The sequence below is a fragment of the Etheostoma cragini genome, chromosome 1 (assembly GCF_013103735.1).
Source record: "Etheostoma cragini isolate CJK2018 chromosome 1, CSU_Ecrag_1.0, whole genome shotgun sequence".
NCBI lineage: Eukaryota > Metazoa > Chordata > Actinopteri > Perciformes > Percidae > Etheostoma > Etheostoma cragini.
The window spans coordinates 11,963,877-11,985,346 of record NC_048407.1 but is presented as its reverse complement, the minus strand read 5'-3'; the positions used below and the strand labels follow the sequence as shown (position 1 = coordinate 11,985,346).

The 21,470-nt window shown below is 41.6% G+C and overlaps 1 protein-coding gene across 3 annotated transcripts in view; it reads right to left on the bottom strand.

The window, feature by feature from the left end:
* fbn1 (fibrillin 1) overlaps positions 1 to 20,968 on the bottom strand; it is a 59,869-nt gene extending 38,901 nt beyond the window's left edge. For 2 of the 3 annotated variants that reach the window (XM_034879895.1, XM_034879904.1), the window contains exons 1-14: positions 20,657 to 20,968; positions 20,162 to 20,447; positions 18,439 to 18,521; positions 16,965 to 17,063; positions 15,803 to 15,898; positions 14,918 to 15,013; positions 7,260 to 7,457; positions 6,031 to 6,156; positions 4,566 to 4,691; positions 3,331 to 3,483; positions 2,965 to 3,219; positions 1,641 to 1,793; positions 1,425 to 1,544; positions 1,211 to 1,336 (exon numbers count right to left, since the gene is read on the bottom strand). In XM_034879895.1, coding sequence (XP_034735786.1) covers positions 1,211 to 1,336; positions 1,425 to 1,544; positions 1,641 to 1,793; positions 2,965 to 3,219; positions 3,331 to 3,483; positions 4,566 to 4,691; positions 6,031 to 6,156; positions 7,260 to 7,457; positions 14,918 to 15,013; positions 15,803 to 15,898; positions 16,965 to 17,063; positions 18,439 to 18,521; positions 20,162 to 20,346 — 1,816 coding nt within the window. In that variant the 5' untranslated portion in view covers positions 20,347 to 20,447; positions 20,657 to 20,968. The remainder of the gene's footprint in view (positions 1 to 1,210; positions 1,337 to 1,424; positions 1,545 to 1,640; positions 1,794 to 2,964; positions 3,220 to 3,330; positions 3,484 to 4,565; positions 4,692 to 6,030; positions 6,157 to 7,259; positions 7,458 to 14,917; positions 15,014 to 15,802; positions 15,899 to 16,964; positions 17,064 to 18,438; positions 18,522 to 20,161; positions 20,448 to 20,656) is intronic. The other variant, XM_034879912.1, reaches the window with a different exon arrangement.
* Positions 20,969 to 21,470: the final 502 nt, after the last annotated feature.

The window sequence follows — 21,470 nt, the reverse complement described above, 5'->3', positions numbered from 1 at the left end:
GTGCATTTAGAAAATATATATGGTAGTGGTTAAAGGTACACTACCAGTCAACAGTTTAGGCTCACTTACACATTTCCATACCACTCCATTGTAGATAGAATACCAGCTGATCTTGGTGGGTGGTTGATCTTTATTGCAATTTCTACATTGTCCATTATCAGCAACCATTCACCCAATGTTCCAAAGACACATTCTGTTCACTAATCTGATCCCATATAAAAAACTAAATTAAAAAAACATTGGATAACCCCTTTGCAATTATGTAATCACATAATGTAATCTGAAAACTGCTACACTGGTTAAAAAAACAATGCAACTGATCTCAGCTAATATTCTGTCTACAATGGAGTGCAATGGAAATCTCTAAGTGACCCCAAACTTTTATGGTTGAGTCCAGTGGTTTCATACACTCCAGAGATAGACTACCTTTTAGTTGACATCATTCTGTCTTGACAATCAGATTGTAATAGAACTTGTTTGCTTTAATCAAAGTTATACTGTTGCTGTTAAACAATGCATTGGGAAGCAGATACTTTATTGAAAACTCTCTTAGGTACATTCAAGGACACTCAAACATACACACACGCATTGGAGAACTGATAGATCACTGCCAAATCATTACACTGGTGAGCTATGTATGCTGTCAGAAAATCAAATCCAGAGAAAAAACACTAAGCGAACATAGAGATCAAGACATTTTGGACAACAATTTTGCTTTTGAGCAGCCAACTCTTTTTGTATCTTGGAGCATTCTTGAACAGAACCACAAGCCGTTTTCAATACACTAAATGTCTAAAACATAATTCCTTTGTGACAATAATATCCTCAGACAAGAGCTTTGACTAGTGTTTATAGCTGTTGCTGGGAAAAGCCAGTCTTGATAGCAAGATTTTCAAGACTTTTCAGCAAACTAAAATGGATGGAAACAAACGAATGCCTGCAAGGTAAAAAGTAAATATGAATCAAATGGAGTAGTGTGGAAAAAGGTTGGTAGTAAATATTTTGTACTTTATGGGCAAAAACACATAAAACCACCAGCATGATCATTTAAAATGTTGTATATTACGGAACATACCTCTAACAGGTTTTGGTATTTAATCACCAGCTTTAACAGATCAACGGTCCATTAAAGATAAACATTACACGTACTGTGGTTATTACAAAAAAGACCTTTTAAAATGTCTCAACCCAATAAATGCAGATTACAGACCTTGACAGTTTTTGCCATCTGCTGTAATCTCAAATCCAGCGTTGCAGACACAATGGAAGCTGCCCACAGTGTTCACACAGCGGCCGTTGTTGCAGATCCGACCGTTGGCCACACACTCATCCATATCTGGCAGAAACGAACAGACAGCACAGTAAACACTTACATCCTCTTAAGTGTGTGTACACAGTTGTGTGTCCATGTGTGTATGTGTAACCTCTGCACTCTGTCCTGGTGGCAGTAGTCTGGAATCCAACAGGACACTGACAGATGTAAGAACCAGGGGTGTTCACACATTCTCCGTGTGCACACGGGCTTCTCTCGCATTCATCTTCATCTGGAGAAGAAAAATAAAGCTCATAAACCTTTTTCATTTTAGGTACTTCCAGTTTAATGCTTGATAAACGTGTTCCTCACTCTGTCAGGAACTCACCAAAGCACTCTCCTCTTCCATTCAACCTAAAACCCATGTTGCACTCACAGCGATACCCAACGCCCGACATGGGGATACACCTGCCATTCAGGCAGAGGTTGCGGAAGGCCTGGCACATGTTGGTGATGTTCTGGGTTAGGATAACACCGGGACCTGACAGAAACATTCACACAATCAATATACTATGATGAAAACTCCACCGTTTCTTTTATTTTTGCTATTCCTTTTTTGTCATCTTAATATGTTAGACCTTTGGAAAATGTACATACAGTAACAGAAAATGAGCATACAGTATGACCAGACAAAGTAGTTAAGAAACTTCAAAAGTAAAATGCATTTCATATGCATGTTTTCTTGCATTGCCAGACCAACAGTATCTACACACTTCATTTGCACTGTACTAAGGTCTGGAAGGACCCACTACCGTTCTCATTAAGGCAAAAAAAGCGCTCAGTTGTTTGAATTTCTCAGAAAAGTCTAAACTCTGCCAAGCTTCCTTGCAAATCAAGGAGGAAATGTTACTGCGGAAGATTTTGCCTAATTAAACTCTTGACATGGTGTAGTGTGCAAACATGCCAGAATAGTTTCTTTCTGATAGGACATTTTCTGCACATTTACTTTTGATATTTTCACAGCAATACCAGATGAAACAAGCAGCCTTTCTACCTCCACTTTATAAAGAAGCAGTTGTCTGATGACACACAACAATGGCAGCACCCCTTAAAGCGCACATTGTAACATAAAGTATATTTGCCTGTATTAAATTAAAATAATACACACTATTAACTAGTAAAACCTGTTCTTTAAATTGATTTCACAATATGTGTTCAATGTTATTAGGTAGCTGGTTACGTTAAACAATCTAGTTTATATGGAGGATGCACTGCAGAAGCTGCACTTTAATTGTGTGTGCCATACACACATAGTTTGTTATGGCCATCATATCATTGTTATTGCCGTCAGCCATGTTTTTTGTTCACGTTTTGCATTGGGCACCAGCAACACTAGCACGTCGGAATTTGGACATTTTGACTGGGACATTCTAACCTCTGACTTTGACTTCAACGCAGCTTTAGTCAAAGTTTTCCATCATCAACATGTAGCTCGTTAGCTGGAGGGTGTGCGCTGTGATTTCTCAAAACTAATATTTTTACCATGGCAACACAGGACCAGGGGGATGTCGAGCATTGCACATCTACTGAGTCAGACCAAAAATTATTATATTATGAGTGAGTTATATGAGTTATAAGCTATCACGGCACAAGTGAACTTTTAAGACTTGCCATGAATGTGAACCAAACAAAAGCAGAAAGTTGGAAATTACCTGATGGAGGAGGTTGTATAGGTAGTCCTGGATATGGAAATTGTCCTGGGATTTGCACAGGGATCTGACCTGGAAATTGTCTAGGAATCTGTCCCGGGACCTGGACAGGAACTTGGATGGGAATTTGACCAGGAGTTTGACCCGGATATGGAACTGGGTAGATGTCGGGTAGGTCGGGACTCCCTGGGACACGACCAGGTACTATTCCTCCTCCGTTCCCATCAGGTATCTGGATGCACAGTTTCTGGTACTCTTCTAAAATGAAAAGATATGAAAAACAAAAGGAGGTTTGGCTCTGATTTAAGACATGGAGACACATTGATGACAGAAAGAAATGTAAAGCCATGCAATGGTAAGTGACCCCACCTGTTCCACGAATTGGGCACATTTCAGGGGCAGATCCATCAGACCAGCAGCGTCCACTATCACAGCAGCACTGCATTTTGGTTAGCAGCTGTGAGTTTTGATTGGCGCAGCGCCCATTCAGCAGGCTAGCGTAGCAGTACCCACCACGAGAATCTGTGGGAAACAACACAGCATGAAGTCAAAGCAACCGTGTTGTATGGAATATGGCATGTGTTGTCTGCACGTTGAGCAAATTGGAAAGAGAACAATCAAAAAGCAGTCACTGCTTCAGATTTGTATAATTTAGACGATGGAATCCACTTCCAATAGTCATCACTTCCTATTTATGAGAACCTTTCCTACATCCTGCAGTTTCTGGCACTGTTCACCAGCATGACTAACATTTAGGTTCCCTATTAACATAAATACATCATGTCTTGTTTCACACCCAGCCCATCCAGCGTATATACATAGAGAAATGACAGGCTACACTACTGAATGCTTGGTTAAGTTCGACAAGATGCCAGGCAAGCCTAGAGTTGGTTGGATGAAAAATAATTGGACCCTTCAGGGGTCGGAGTAGACATTGCTGCATGGGAAACAGACTCAAATGTTTGGCGAAACAATTTTCTGGAGCAAAGAACTCAGACATTCCTTCCCCACAAACATCCTCTACTGAGGGGGTAATGTGACCAGGTTTTGGCATATGTTTGTGTGTGTGAATGCATGTGTGTATCCATGCACGTGTGAGTATGTGCGTGTACATCTAATAGACTATTCTGGCCCAAATTGTGTGTGTTTTTGTGTGTATTAGTGCGTGTGTATGTGTGTGTGTCTGTATGTATAAGAGAGCCTGTTTTCAACCTCCAAGCATGCACACACTTCAATAATCAAACACACACACACACACACCTCACTTCTTCCAATTGTTATGTCAAAAAACAAAGTCGCCTGGGCACGAGAGGAGTTCCCTTTACTTTTTCCATCGGCCCCCTCCTCAGTTTAAAGAGTATATAGTTTAGTGTTGTGACCTAAATTCTACCAGCTGGAACTTTGGACATATTTCTGTTCTTTCTGTGGTCAGTGCCAGGCATAAAGGGAGAAGGACCAAAATGGGCTGGAAAAAGGCGGCACCTTTTTAGCTTAACTGCATTGTCTCATATTTCATCTATCCTTGTAACAATGAACCAAAGCAAATTCAATGCAGTTGATTATCCTTTGGACAGGTGAGACAGTCAGTGTGACAGATGGCTCACCTATACACCTGGATCCATCCACAGAGGTGTAATATCCCAGGGGACACTTGCACAAGTAGCTGCCAACTGTATTAGAGCATTCACCTACACCGCAGAGACCTGGAATGTTTGAACACTCGTCGAGATCTACAAACGAGGAGAGGGGAGGAGCGGAGAGGAGCGGAGAGGAGAGGAGAGAATGACAAAAAACTCAAAACATTTTAGATTGCTTCTGGTTCATTGAGAACTAACTTGAAATGTGAATCTTCAAGAATGACTAGAACACATGTTGGCAACGGCAATGGAAATAAGGCATTGTCACAGGATATTAAATCCAGGGGCTTCTGTAGCTTTTCATTGCAGAAAGTCTGTTAAGCAATACACTGTAACTTAGACCTGCTTTAAAAGTCTTTTACAAAATCCAGAAGTTTTCCGGCAATTATTTCTAGACATAAAAAAACATGTATTTTGTTCTGCCACAAAAGCCTGCTCAGTCTGTTTAACTACAGCTAAACTTGGTCAGGAAATTGTCATATTCATGTCTTAATGAGCCAATATTTTTCACAGTCTAAATGTGGGTCTTTATGTGTGGAAGACCAAATATGATGCATAAAGAAGGATTTCATTTAGGATTTTTCTAGAGCCAGAAAAACCAAAAGTATTGTGAGTCTCTCATTGGCCACAATTACAAAATAGGAAAAGATTGTGATAATATATAAATTGCAGGAACGTCGGTCTTCGTAATAATTCTGTAAGCCAGTCTGAAGTTTGTAATTAGGATCCCCAGCTGAGATGAAAAAGATGTTTTTAGAACACTTGGACATCATTTTACCTGACTGTCTCTTGATTCATATCACGCAATGACAAACCTGGATGAGAATGTTTTACAGTGAAACTACAAGTTAACATTTAGCTATAATGCCAAATGGCATGGAGAAGAGAAATGTGTCAGAAACATTTCCTAACCTTATCTAACATTAGTCACCATAAATTACTAGTCATTCCAGACCAAGTAAAGTTGGAGCAACAAAAAAAGAGGGTAAGGAATTTAGCAATAGTACGTTTTATGTCTCATGAATTCAACTTGTCATTTGTAGAGGAAAAAGGTTTTTTATTTTAAAAGTTGCATAGTCTCTAGTCTCTGTCTTTAACACATGTATGGGGGGTGGATCTTTCAAGCTTCACAAATAAATGTTAAACAGGATTGCTGAGAGAAAGCTGAGTGCTGCTTTGGTTTAATTAAACGTATTTCAAGGGAAGGGCAAAGTAGCTTATGTGTGGTCTTTCCCAACAAAGTAATAATCAGAATACCACGACTGAGGTGAAGTTAACCACAACGAGACGGATGTGGCTTTTAACTCTACTTTCACATTGTTAATTAGAAACTTTTAAAATAATTTATTTGAGCCTACTCTGTAATTTAAGCTAACACTGAAAGTCAGACGTTTCACAGTTTTAATGTGATGGCTGCTAGCTTGATTCTTACCTTCACATTTCTGTGAGACCTCATTGAACTTGTGCCCAGCAGGGCATTTACATTCAAAGGATCCTACAGTGTTGATACAGTTTCCTCCTTGACAGATGCCAGGGATGGCCTGGCACTCATCCACATCTGTGCATACAAAGCATACAATTAATACACACCCAAACACCCACCCAAACACACACACACACACACACACACACACACAGACACAAACACAGACACACAGAGTCCTTGTTCAAAACAAGAATACTGAGAGCAGCACGCACACACACACACGTGCATGCACACATGCACGCACACGCACACAAACACACAGGCTAACATTACTATGACACACTTATCTGCACACGTCTGGCCTTGATGTGTATGGATTGAAATTGGGTCTGTTTTAGCAGTCTTGCTCTGACTTTCCAGCAATCCACAGAGTGACAAGGGAAAAGAGAAAGAGAGAGAGGAATGTCTACTGCAGGAGAAACAGAAATTGAAACCAAGTCGACCAAGGGAGAGACAGAAATATAGAAAGGACAGGTGTACAGTCAAAGAGACGGTTACGGTTGTGATCACATACAATGATGTATACTAATGTATATGAAGATTTGGGGGGAAACCATGCTGTCATTAGGGTTGATCCACCAGTCCATCTAACAACCTTTGGAAAAAACCTGAAATCTGTGCCTTGGTGAGGTACACTGATCTTTAAATGAAATTCTTTTAATGAATTTGACAGATTCAAACGGAGGTCTCAGACTGAAACCCTCCAGGAGGCTGTGACCTGATACAGTTTGAGAGCACTCCATGTTCCTCTGGGTCCTGGCTCAGGTCCGCCTCCCCTGCAGAGGTTCTGATGTTGTTGGGTCTGGAGCAGACAGGCAAAGGGCCGTCTTACCAGAAATGAGCTCTCCCACGTGGCACCGCCACTGACCCGTGTTACTGACTCTGACAGTCTCGCCACAGCGGGTGTCTGCGGGCATTCCATACACATGTGGGAGGCACTGCCACCCAACCCAATTTAACCCAATTAGAACTAATCCTCAAGAGAGGGGATGATAGGTAGGGATGAGGGGACGACAGAGGGAGAGGGACAATAGCAGACAAGGAGGGAGAAGGAGTTAAAACCAGAAGGTAGAAGCAGCATTACACAAAGAAGGAGAGGGAAGGGAGGGTGACAGAGAGAAAGAAAAAAAGACAAAAACAGAAAAGAGACAGAGACGCTGAAGAACAGACTTTACCTTGGCAAGCCCCGGTGCGATGATTTGGTATGAACCCTCTTCGGCAGGGGTGAGGCTGGGCTGGGCACATCTCACAGGGGTGACCCCACGCCCGTCCCACTGTGGCGCAGCACAAAGTCTTTGTGCACACAATGCCTGTGAGCTGGCCTTGACACATCTGGTTATGCACCGAGGCGAAGCACGGTCCAGTACGATAGTCTGCAGACGCAAAGCAGGACTTTGTATTTTGTGGAAACTTACTGTAACTTTATTTCTTTATTTCCAGTACAAATGTAATGCAAAACAGCAAATTTTGGTTGCGAGTCTAACAAAAACACTTCTACTGGTTGAGGTCTGTTAGATAAAGAAAAAAAGAAATGCTAATTTTTATGAAACATTTCAACCCAAACTGTGATAGACACAGCTAAAGCCAATGCTGAAAAAACTAATTCCTGAACTTGATACCTGAACAGAATAACTGTCTAGCATACACAACAGAAACTCTTAAATAAATGCAATTGTGCATGACATCTACAACTCACTTACATTACATACGTAAATCTATATACAATATATATGAGTATCTGTTTCTGACATTATAATTAGTCTGGCACTAAGGTGCATTGTATGTGCATGTGTTTGTGTGTGTGTGTGTGTGTGTGTGTTTGTGTGTGTGTGTGTGTGTGTGTGTGTGTGTGTGTGTGTGTGTGTGTGTGTGTGTGTGTGTGTGTGTGTGTGTGTGTGTGTGTGTGATAGAGAAAAGCAAAGATAGGTAAAGGGTCTAGAAAACCTTAGTTGTGTGGGAGAGTAATAGACACAGGCTAGAATAAGCAAAGACATAGACACAGTGAAAAATCTGTGTGGTGTACATGATCATCAGTTCTTTAGTTACCTGTATTGTGTTATAAAGTCAATGTGACACATTAACCATGTAGCGTGCTGCTTTTTCCTCACTTTTCTAGTTATACACCATCTAGGGAATAGGTCATCCTCCCAAGACTGGCTGAGGCTGACTGACAGGGTGTGTCTGTGGAACACAGTAGGTGATTTCCAGACTAGCTACAGCAGCCTAGAATCAAAACTAAATAACTTATAATGAACATGAGCTCAAGAGTGTGAAAAAAGTCCCTCCGTTGAGATTATTCACCTCTCCTCCCCTTCAAACTGGTCCCTTGATCCCACTGCTTGGATTTACTTATCCCCTCAATTCATTCTCTCTCCAAACACCACTCCTTAGTTGCAAACTCCCCACAGATTCACTGAAATCACCGAATCATATCAGGTGAAGGATTGGAAGATGGCGAAACAGAGATAGCAACAGAGAGAAAGAGAGGGAAAAACTTCCAAAAGAATCTGGCCAAGATCCAAAAGCAAAATCATTTCCACATTTCACGGCAGACAACAGACAGGGAGAGGAAAGAAGGAGACCAGTTCCAACAGCGCAGTCGTTTAAAACAAACGAGACATTGTGCGTTTCCCGTGTGGACCGGGGCCCAGCCCAGACCCGTCACGTGCACCACAGCCTCCACGCTCTCTCCGCCTCTGGCACCAGCGCAGTGTGAAAAAAGAACTGGGTCATCTCTCCTTTACTTTCTCACTCCCTCCTGCTCAGGCTCTAATGAAGACCAAATACTTTTGATTTGTAGTTTACTTCTCCGCCCGCACAGTGTTGGAAAGTAACTAAGTACATTTATTCAAGTAGGCCGACAGTTTTGAGTTATTTGCACTTTACTTGAGTAATCTTCATTTTGGCCAACCTATAACCCACGACATTTCAGAGGGAAATATTTTACTTTTTAAAAAAATGGGGGCGGCTGTGGCTCAGGAGGTAGAGGGGATTTCGGCCAATTGGAGGGTCGGTGGTTTGAAGTGTTCTTGGGTAAGATACTGAACCTCAAATTCACTAGGTCACTAGGACTAGAAAAGGGCTTTATAAATGCAGTCCATTTCCCATTTAATCCACTAAATTGATTTTAGAGCTGCCAGAATGTTACTTGCTACTTTCAAGATTAAGTTAAGAGTTAAACACAAGCTAAACATATGATGTCTTGTAACATTACTACCTGAAATATATAGTACTAGTACAACAAGTTTGGCATGGCATTGGCTGGACCAGTTACAACATTTAGGATATAGTTCAACATTTTGTGAAATACACTTCTTCACCTTCTTACCAAGAGTTAGGTAAGAAGATTGATACACTCTCATGTCTGCAAAGTAAATAAAGCTACCTCCAGTAGCTGGTTAGGTTAGTGTACAGTAGCATTTAGGCTGGAAAGAGCTAGCCTGGCTCTGTCTAAAGGTCAGTCTGTCTAAAATTAGTCTGGATCATCGGAATTATATTTCCGGGGTAATTGTCCCTCTGTTTCCGCTCTCTGTGTGTGTTGCCATCCCTTCATAGAAACAACAACAAACCGCGAGCTAGAAAGCTACACGGTGAAAATGGCAAGTTCAAAGAAAATTTGAATCTTTCAACAAGGCAATTTTACCAATAATGGATTATTTAGCATTGTTGTATTTTCTACTTTTACAGAATTAAGGGATCTGAATACTTCTTCCACCACTGCTTTCAATGACATTTGCTTTAAAACAACAAACCCAACCATTTGCTAGGTATCTACTTGAAGCCTACATTATTGGCCTTAGCTGCAACAACAATGGTAGACGTGTATGTAGGAATAAAGCAAATACAAGAACTATGGAAAGATTTACATGGCGCCCATATAAGATGAGCACAATAGACTGTGTAAAGACCTAAAGTTTCTCTTTTCACCAGATTAAGGTTTAGGTGTTATTACTGTCAGGCTGCCACACATAATCCATCTGACAAAATACCTGCTCATTACAGCTGTAAGTGGAGGAGAGCAAACACTAAAAAACACAGAGATCTGAGCATGAAATAAAGCAAATACAAGGGCAGCACTTAAACAGGCAGCTGAGGTAAACAGGGAGAGGCGGACAGCTGTAGGGTAAAAGTGGTGTCATTTCATCTGTCATCTTACTGTCTTTCTGTGAACTGCATACAACTGGGGGATCCACCCATGTCCTGTACATCTGGGAGCAATCGCAAATGTTCACACATTCATACAAACACACACACACACGCACACACACACACACACACACACACACACACACACACATACACACATACACACACACATACACAAACACACACACACACACACACAGTATCTCAGCCAATTTCCCAGCCCCTCATCCGCAGTCTAGCCAGAGATGATCTCAGTAGAGACAAAACTTACAAAAATGCTGCTCTTATTTTTACTTTAGTGCTCTACTTTTGGAAATTATGGTAGCTGCTTCAGTGAACATGCATGTTAATATGGGAGCAGACAGTTGTTGTTGTTGTTGTGACTTTCATTAGTGGGCGATATTTTGTCAGTGCAGGGGTTCAGTAACTTTTTTAACACAATGGAAATGTTGGCTTCCTCATTGACCAGTAATTTTTTGCCCAACAACAGCCTTGGTTTGAACAGGAGGGAAGCCTGCTGGAAAGTGGGTCAAAAGAGTTTCCTGGATTAACTCCAAAGTGTTTGTACACATTCACACACAAAAATTTCTCCACCGTTTCCATATACACCATTCCCAATCTACACCTTGCAGATCGTGTTCACAGCATCCTTACATGCCTTAACATATGCGTAATTTGTTTCACATGCATCCATGTGTGCATGTGTTTCCATGCATGTGTTATGGGGTCTTATATCTGGGTGGGACCTTCCCTATTGGCCCGTCAGCCGATTTCTCCATCCTCCCAGGACTAACGAGTTGAGCATGCACCTAAACACACACACAGACCCACACACACTGTGTTATCTAACTGCTGAGGTTTGCATTGGGCTAGAACAGGGCCTGAAAGGGAAAAGTCAGTGAGGCATTAAGAGACAAGAGAGCCCCTCAGCTGACTGACCAACGTCCCTGTCGGGCTCTGGCTGCTGACTTATTGACTGCGTAACTCACGTGTTGCCACGTTTCAGGCCAGTACTTCACCACCTTCCCAAGTGAACTCAATGGCGTCAGACCGAAAGCTCAACTTTATTGCTAAATGACTGCATCAGGAGCAAAGAACCCTGCATGCGATCAGCAGCAGTTTGGCTGAATCTCACCAATCCCACATTCTGACCTAAATCGCATTTGTAACCAACAATGAACACGTTGATGTACCAGGCTGCATTTCCACTGCAGTAAGCTGGTGGTGGGAACACTGGTCAGCAGATCACCAGTCACCAGCACACAGCTCGAAGTCACGCAGTAATGTGTTTATGTTGAGCCCTGATTACACTAGTATCTTTCCACACCCAAAGAAACCACTGATTCCTGAGTGCAGCTACTTCTCTTTGGGTCAGATCATGTGTTTGTGGAAAACCTTGTGTTCTTGCTGTTTTGGTAAGACCTATAACGGGGCATGGTGATGTAAATTGCATTAAAACAGTGTGGGGTTATGCATGTGCTTGTGTTTGTGTGAGAGCACAATGGCTTTCCCTTGAGAGGTGATTGATAATAGCCTAGGAAATAAGTTAAGGTAACTTAACCCAAAAGGCCACTGTATCTGTTGCCCTACTTTCTCAACCTCTCTTGGTGCAACCAAATGCAAGATGAAGGACCAAATAACTGAATGATTATTTTCCTTATTGATCTGCCATAATAAGCCATAATAAATAATGAACCAAAAGACCATTACAGTTTTTCTTGATTGCTTTGATGCAGAAGTCAACTCAAACTCCACTTTCAAAACAGTTAACACACAGGCCGAAAAGGTGGCACTCTTGATCAAAATGACACATTTTGTGTGCAAAAGGCTCTGACTGTGCCGAGACATTTAAAATAGGCAACAAAATCAAATTTTGCCTTCAAAAAACACAACTTGCAAACAAGCATATGAGCTTTTCCAATCAACCATTCATTCATCCACCACAGTGGACAACAAAATACAAAATACAGCACTCAGTGCAAAGCAGTGCACCATTGCCTGTCATTTATAGCCTATTACTGTACACAGCTTTCGTGCCAGAGTAATTTGTCTGCACCTATTTCTTGGGCAGCAGCAGTAATTGCATTCAGCAAGGGCATCTGCTCATAGGGACGGTGATCATAAACCTTCCACCTCCAAGCACTGAAGAACTCCTCTATGGGATACAAAAAACGGGCTTTATCATCATCCAAGGGTGTACTGCAAACCATTCATTGACAAAGAGTGGTGGAACGCCACATTGTCCCAGATAATGATGAGGAGGGGCATGCCAGGCCTTAACATCCCTCTCTCCTCAGGTAGGATCAGCCTGTCATGAAGTGCATCCAGGAATGTTATGAGGCGCTCAGTCTTGTATGGGCCAATAGTGGGGATATATCATAGGACACCATCGTTGGGGATGACAGCACACATAGTTATGCTGGTGCCCCTCTGTCCTGGAACTGTGATAATGGCACTGTACCCAATAAGGTTCCTTCCGCACGTGGCCTTACTTTACAGAGATTGAAGCAGGCTTCATCAACATAAATGAAGACATGATGTGCCCCCTTAGCTTCAAGCTCCCTTATTCTTTCCATAAAAAAGGCAAAATTACAATGAAAAGGGACTCCCGTTGACTCTAACTGCATAGTATGTGAAAGGAATGAAAGTACACTGTAGTAATGTTTCATTACCTCCAAATATTGGCATCTGGCCTCCTTCACAGCATCAGAGTTCCTTTGAAATGGAACAGTATAGAGCTGCTTCATGGTCATATTGTTCTTTTTTAGGATGCAGTCAATGGTGGTCATGCTCTCGTTGTTGATGTTCCTAAACATGCCCTGATCTGCAATCACTGCTGTCATGATTTCACGCAGCCTTATGGCATTGTTTGCCCCAACCATTGTCACAACGGTTGCCTACTACTCAGCACTAAAAATTCTCCCTCTACCACCAGAGAATGGTAGCCTTTGGATTCTATAAAGAATGCATGTAATGGGAATGAGGAAATAATGACTTGTCCTGTCAAAAAACTCTGACAATGGATGTGACAGTGTTTCTGTTTAGAACAGGTTGGACTATTTGTCCAGCCTCTCTAGTGTAAGGCCATGATTGATAACGTGATCAATAACAATTGCCCGAATTTCATTAGAAACCTGAGCCCGTGCAACTATACCTCCACCTCCACCTAACACTCATTGCTAAAAACAATGGAGTTTGGACTGCTTTAATGACATCTGTGTTAACTGTTTTGCACAAAGGTGGGGAAAGTGTGGCAATCCAATGAGAAAGGGTCAACACCTTTGCAAGAGGTTTCTTCTGCTCTGGTGAGACAGTGATGATGAAAACCGAGTGTATCCCATTTTCTTTGAGCAGATCATAGCAATCAAGAAAAACTGTACTAATGATTCAAAAAATAAACAGAAGAACATCCTCAATTTTGAGTTGTTGGATCCGGAAAATATTTGGCATTTTTACTACATAAATGATCAAAACAACTAATCAATTATAAATGTAAAAGTATAATTACACCCTGGACTGGCCAGTTAAGACATATCTAAATCTTGGATGTGACTGACAGAAGATGGAAGTTAGTCTCCAAGCAGCTGTTACCAGACACACACACACACGCACACGCACACGCACACGCACACGCACACACACACACACACACACACACACACACAAGAAATGACCAATCATAAAGCAGCAGACAGTGAGTGGCCAGTTGCATGTTTGTCACCTTACATGGAAAATGATGTTTTAAAACCAGATGTGGTGAAATTCTTTGCCCATACATATTTTCTCAATCAGAAACAAAAAAACAAGGCACAACAGGAGAGCATTTCAAAGATACCTTGTGATCCCTGAAAAATATGAAAATCTAGAAGATATTGTGCACCTAATTTGAATTCATCAAAAAGTCTCACATAACCTTTGGCCAAGCTTCCGCAGGAACGAGTGGAAATCAAAGTCCCAACATGTAGAATTGTGCTTCAGTTGATAAGAACTGGTGCTACCAGCAAACCAGATTAGGGTCCCATTACTGCACAAAAACATTGAAGTAAACTAAAGTGCCAATCATCACACTGACCTGACAGACAGGCCTCTGAAGCATGGCCTCGTTAAAAGGGACGTTACTAATTAGAAGCACTGTTGTCAATCCAAATATTAGCTTTATAAGGTCAGCCCTTGGACCTCTACAGGTCATAACCATCACAGACCCCCAGCACATTCACAAAACGCATACACACAAGGGCAGGTTTCACTCACAAACACAACGCGGGCCACTCTCGGTTTAAGTGTGTTTGTATACTTTGGAGCCTTGGCTCACATGAGCCAGAGAGCAACCAAAGGAGGTTGGGAGGTCTTCAGTTAACAAACAGCGCACATTTAGAAAGACATTACATTCCCCAGAGCGTCATTTGAGAACAGATGTGGAAAATGATGGACATTTCTGAGCTCAAGCTTGACATGCAAATGTTCCACAACAAACCACATTCTTGGAGCCAGTGGCATGACTAAGCTAGAATCTTCTTCAGTCACAAAAACAACCGCCATTCAGCATTGAGTCAGGTTTTCACCAAGCAGCCCATGTGGCTTTGAAAACCACTTCAGCAGTAGTGAGTAGTAAAAGTAGAGCATAGTGACAGTGTGAGGGGAGAGGAGCAAGAGAAATGCTGAGTACTGTGAGTGTGGCGCTCATTACCTCTCTCACACTGAGCCCCGGTGAAACCGTAGGTACACACACATCTGTTGGGAGCCACGCATCTTCCTCCATTCAGACAGCCATTTTCACAAACCGCTGGAGAAGAAAAGAGAGAAAAACAAACAATGACACAACACTGACATGATGACAGGACAGTGAGTTACAAAGAATTCAATTCCTTTCTGGTTTATACAATGTGGGTCTCATGTTTGTAATTTTGGCATTTCTACTGGTTACAGTAACATTGAAGTTCCTAAATTAATTACAGAGACCTGTGAACATGATGCTAAAAGGAAGTCATATAACAAAGAACAGCTACAGACACATTATCTAAACCTCTTTCTTTGGCGGTAAAACCTGAAAGGCTGCAAATAGTCCTTCATTACACTGTGCACAAACTACTATGTTAAGTATAAAAGTGGAATCAGGAAGTTGATATGTACACTGTAATAGATGTTTTAGAGTTTGATTAGTAATTTTCCAGTTTGCCTTTGTTTTCCCTCCATTTAAGTCATCTCATCAGACTGCACGTTTCTCGCCTGAGCATGTCTCATCAAGTAACTTGGTAAATACAGATTTGTTATTAATAATAAAAAGGATGGCAAAAGCTACAACAATCTAGCCACTCTGAGGGGCTGTACTTGGGCACAGCAGCTTTTAGCAACATGTCCACAATGACAATGCTAACATACTGATGTCTACGTATGCCTAATGTTTAACATGCTTACATCTTAGTTTAGCACAATAGTATACAAATATTTGCTAATTATCAATAAACACAAGGAAAAGCATTAGGAAATGGAGGTTATATGTCTTTATCTTAAATCTTAAATCATCTAAAAGTCTGTCACAGATGCCTTTTGGATTTTTCAAGACGATCCTTACGTTGACCACAGTGGTTTCCCACGTAGCCTTTCTGACACTGGCAGTTGTCCTCAGCACATGTTCCCCCATTCATACACCGAATATTACAGTGCTGGACTGTGGGCACAACAACACAGACAGACACAAAAATAACAATGTTGGGAGTTAAATTCAGAGTACACAAACATACACACTACCAGTCAAAAGTTTGGGGTCACTTACAAATTTCCTTACTACTCCATTATAGACAGAATATCAGCTGATCTGAGTGGGTGGCTGATCTTTAATGCAATATCTACATTACCCATTATCCGCAACCATTCACCCAATGTTCCAAATGTACATTCTTTTCACTAATCTGATATTATTTAGAAAAACTAACTGGGAACAATTATGTAAGCACATAATGTAACCTGAAAACTGCTGCCCTGGTTGAAAAAAGCAATGCAACTGATCTGAGCTGGTACTCTGTCTACAATGGAGTGCAATGGAAATTTCTAAGTGACCCCAAACTTTTGACCAGTAGCGTACGTTGCATATTAGATTTACAACATCAACAGAATGCACTCTGAACTCGAAAGTCATGTTCAGATATATTTTCCTACAAATTTGTGGTGTGCAAACAGATGAACGCATTGGGTTGAAGCGCTGTGAGCTGCAAGAACACCAACATGGAGGAGATGTTGACTGTGGACGTCTTCCAAAGCTCGCACTCACACACACACACACACACACACACACACACACAAACTCACGCACACACACACACAAACACAAAAACCCATGAGATTGACCGCTGTTTGCAAGAAGTTGATTGCAACATATGTCAATTGCTCTAAGCCGTTTTAAGGGATTTTTTTAGAAAGTTTGTTGGCTTAGTATCTCATATTTTTGTGCCATGCTAGTTCATGTTCATAACTCACAATAAGGAGAAGAAAACATCTAAGAAAAAAGATGCAAATGGCCCAGTGTGGTCTGAACTCATAAAGAAATCAGAGCAATTATAATCTCTTTCACTTTTATCCTATCGTGAAAATGATCTGACAAGACTGTATGTTTTCTATAACCTTTCATTTGTCACTGCTTGTCATTATTGGTACAGCATGATAAAATGTTTTTCTTTACAGTCCAGCTCGTTCAAAGGAGTGCACTGCCTGGAAAAGGAGAGGTGCTGTTTAACGACCTGACTTGGATCCACAGGATGGGGCGGTCTGGCCGTTGGGACAGGTGCACATGTTGGGTCTGGAGCAAAAACCATCCCCACATGAACTCCGGCAGATCGCTGCAAAGAGGAACATGAAACTCAGTCAAAAACAAAAAACACTGTTTGTCAGGTGCAAGACCAAATGACAATAACAACCATTTCAATAACTTGTCAGGTGTCAGGATTTGTCTTGATTGTGCTTGAGAGAAAATTCATGTTCTGAATCTGCCTCACTGCAGGATTGAATTTAATTTGGGTGAAACTTAGACCATGATCTAAAAGCTCATACTGAACTCTTATCTAGAGTATTTCAAAACCCAAACAGACCACACTCCAAATAAGGTCAAACCTTCCTTTAAACCTCATCATGGTTTAGTTATAGAAGCCCACTTGGCAACAGCGTCAAGCTATTTTCTTCTTTAAATGTGTGCTAGTGTGTGTTTTCAGTTGGAACTGGCTGTTTTCGCCCAGATGTTCTCTCTCCCACAGACTGTTTTTGGCATGGTCTTTTGCCCCTAGCTCCCATCAGGTAGATTCCAGCCACTGACCCCTACTCCCTGAACCCCACTGCTAAACAATGTCATTAGAGCTGCGACAGGCATCCGGCCAGCCAGGCAGCCGGACTGCAAACACACAACTCTACTGCCTCACAGACCTTCCTGTCTACTGAGAGAGAGAAAGAGAGAGAGAGAGAGAGAGAGAGAGAGAAAGAGAGAGAGAGAGAAAGAGAGAGAGGGGAGAGAAACCAGATAAAGAAACCACTTCTACTTTGCTACCAGAAGAAATGGAACAAAACTATAACGACCAAATCCCACTTGTTTTATGTCAGCTTATTGCAACACCAACACATTGTAATAACAGGGGAGTCAGAAAACATGGAATAAATCAAGAAGTAATTACCATCTAGACAGCATGTACTTGTTTTTATTAATTTGCATCAGATAATATTTTTAGAGTATTTCAATATTAATATGGAAACAGTAATGTGGTTTTGAACAAGTGGACATTAACCGGTAGCTTATTTTTAAACCTGACATAACTCTTGTTCAAACTTTAAACAAAACTTCTGAAAGTGTTGGCAGTCAGTATCATTAATGATTGTTCATTATCTTAAATTAACAGTTTGTTTTATGACAGACTCACCATACACCCGTAATAAAGTTATATACTTACAATAATATTTAATGTTACTCCTGCTATATTAATTAGATACTGTTCAAGAACAAGGATATATCAAATTTTAATCTGCTGCAAATTAATGAATATTCAAGACTGGTCTGAAAGAATCATCCTGTTCCCAACAAAGTAACAACTTTCAGTTAATGTATCCCTGGTGTATAATACTCTGTGACTGGATGGCTCCAATAAGAAACAACAGAGTGCAGTACTGTGAAAACTTAAAGTTCTACCTGACCTGAATTTACAACGGTAGAGGAATGGAGGTGATACTCACGAACAATGCACTGGTTTCCTCCAGTCAGAGTCTTCCAGCCTGGGCAGCAGTAGGCGTTGTTCCTTGAGCCGCACACATTCGGTCTGTGGAAGACGCAGCATCAGAGGGTCAACAATCCATGTCACACAGTTCAGATGCCTCAAGTCAAGTTGAGTCCATTAAATTCATATAGACCAGTACTAATGGAAGCTCAATGATTACTGATCCACAAACTATAAGAATAAAATATCCTGTTTTTTGAGCCCCTACTGCAAAACACCTCATCAGATGCATTAGGATTAATAGCGCATTGCACAAACAAAATCCAGTCAACACAAGGTCACTTCCATGTCACTTAGAATTCCAGCGATGTTTGTGGAAATAACAAACTTACAGCCCCTCCCAAATTAGTAAAATTATATTTTCACAGCCCCCCCGCCCACCCCCACCCCATAAACAAAATCATAAAATGTCCACTGCATCTTTACTGCATGTCTATCTTACTAGTACATCTTTTGCAACAGCACTGCAATCCACATTGTTTGGTTGTGTCCCTAATTATGACTTTTTAGTCCGAAATAGGTAAAAGTAAGAAGTATTTGCAATGATCTAGTGACCCCTGAGATGACCACTGGACTGTGTAATGATGTGTGCTCTTGCTACTGTCAGGCAAGGCCTGTCATGCAGCATTTGGCGATTCCCAATACAAAATATTGTTGGTGAGGAAAATATTATGCTGCACAATGTGTTTTAGGGAATTTGATGCACCTTCAAAAAAAAAAACTTCCATCTGACATGGAAGTGAACGTCTGGGCCATCCTGCCACCTACAGGTCTGCGACAGGCCTACATATGTGAATTTGTAACCACCCACTGGGCATGTATTGACCCAGGGGGTCAGTGTATATGCTGTACAGTATAACTCCAACCAGATCTGCGTGGTGAATAATGAAGCCTGTTGGATCACTGAAACATTCTTACACTGATAAGTCGGCGTGACACAGTTTGCCGCCTGAATGCACTTCCTGCCTCTGAAGCCAGATGTTCTGATAAATTAACTTAAAGCATGACAAATAAAACTGCCTGAGGAGAATGCTCAATGAGATGTCTACCGTGTGACCTTCATCAGCTGTTTGCTGTCATCACTAGACACAGACATTATTTCTTTTCTTTTCTCTCCCTTTTGTCGCGCGCGCACACACACACACACACACACACACACACACACACACACACACACACACACACACACACACACACACACACACACACACACACACACAGAACCTCTCCAGCAGTGACCCACTGTGTACAGCTGCATATGTGATTTATCCACAACTGGGGTGTGGTGTTTTTGGCCAGAAAGAGGATTAGGCTGTTAGTTAGTCTCTCTCTCTCTCTCTCTCTCTCTCTCTCTCTCTCTTTCTCTCTCTCTCTCTCTGCCACAGCCACACGACCAATGGCCTCCTTTGTTTGGATGTAATGTATTATTGCAGTCAGCAGGAATGTGATATTCTTGCCAGTATTTAATTACTAAACTTTGCTCCAAACTTCCAATCACAGACACTGTTTGTCATGGGTCTCAGTCTGCCTTATTAAAAAAAAGTGCCTTCGACCTTCAATGGTCATGAAGGACCACCAAGTTCTACGGAAGAAGAGACACCTGGATCAAAATACTCATAAATTAAGGGGGTGGAATACAGTAAAAAAAAAAAATATTTAAAATCGACTAATAGTCACGTTACCCTCTGAGAACGTCCGACCCTCCCCTCCTCTTGGCCCTGCTGGCTCCGGTCTGCTTGGTCATCGGCTCGCTGTCCTCGGTGTCCACCACCTCTGCAGCGTCTCCCAGCTCGGCGCAGAGCGACATCAAGGCCACCAGAGCCACGAGAAACTGCAGCAGCCGTCCTCCACACTTACTGTCCGGCATGTCCACTCTGTGGAAGTGTATCCAACTCCAGTGCTCGGTAGAATCAAAGTCTCCTAAACTAGTTTCCCAGCCCCGTCGACCTCTGCAGTCTGGAGTCGAAGCTGCAGCACAACACAGAAAAAAGTTAGGAAAAGACGCAGAGGAGAGAGCAGGAGATGCTGCGCCAACTCTGTTGCACTCTAAGAGGTGGCTGGTGTGATATCACTTCTACCATTATTAAGTTAGAAAATCAACCAGCTTAGAGTCGCAAAAGCATGCAGTGTAAGAATGATAATGTGCACAATTGCGCACGAGGGAATCGTTACCTTACCTTGTCTCCCGAACAGGAGATTCGCCTCCGACCCGACAGAGGACTACTTCACTCTTACTTGCAGGTATTGCTGAATAAACGTTTAGGAGAAAACTGCGAAGAAGGAGAAAAGTCACTCAAACCTTTTGCTGAGCTGCTATAAATAGATGCGCATCGTAACTGTTGGAGTCTGCTCGTGCGCATCCAGTTGTGTGTTGACTTTCCACAGATAAGTTAGAGGAGCTGATGCATTCCAGAGGATGAAAATGGCAAAAGTCAAGGAGTCTCTCCCTCACAGCAGAGCTCTTTCCTCATCACTGTTCTGCTCAACTTTGCCCAAAACTTTTTTTCCCTTTCTTCTCCTGCTCTCGCGATACAAAAGCTTGAGTGTAAAAATGCACAAGTTAAGCTCTGGGCTATAGCCTAGACTTTTACTGTTACAATAACATTAAAGTCAACCCAGATCAGTTTGGAAGAAGAAGATAGAACTTCTAAAGTACTCAGATCTAAATCATTAATAATCTACTATGACATGTTAAAGACAATGCACCTGTTTACTTGTAACGGTAAACTATGGCACGTACCACCCTCTCACAGGTATATTGGTAACACGTTGTAACTTATGGCTTTATTAATGTTGACAAATCATGTATTAATTATTTAAAGATCAGTTATTCACCACAAATAACAACAACTTATACAAAGGTTTGAAAAATCCCTTAGGCTGGTATTTATTCTTATCTGGTAGAAATGAGTTATGGTTAACTTTAATTAATTAATTAATGCGTTTGGGTTTCTCACTTTTTATTAACCGATCAAGTCTGCAGGTGCAAAT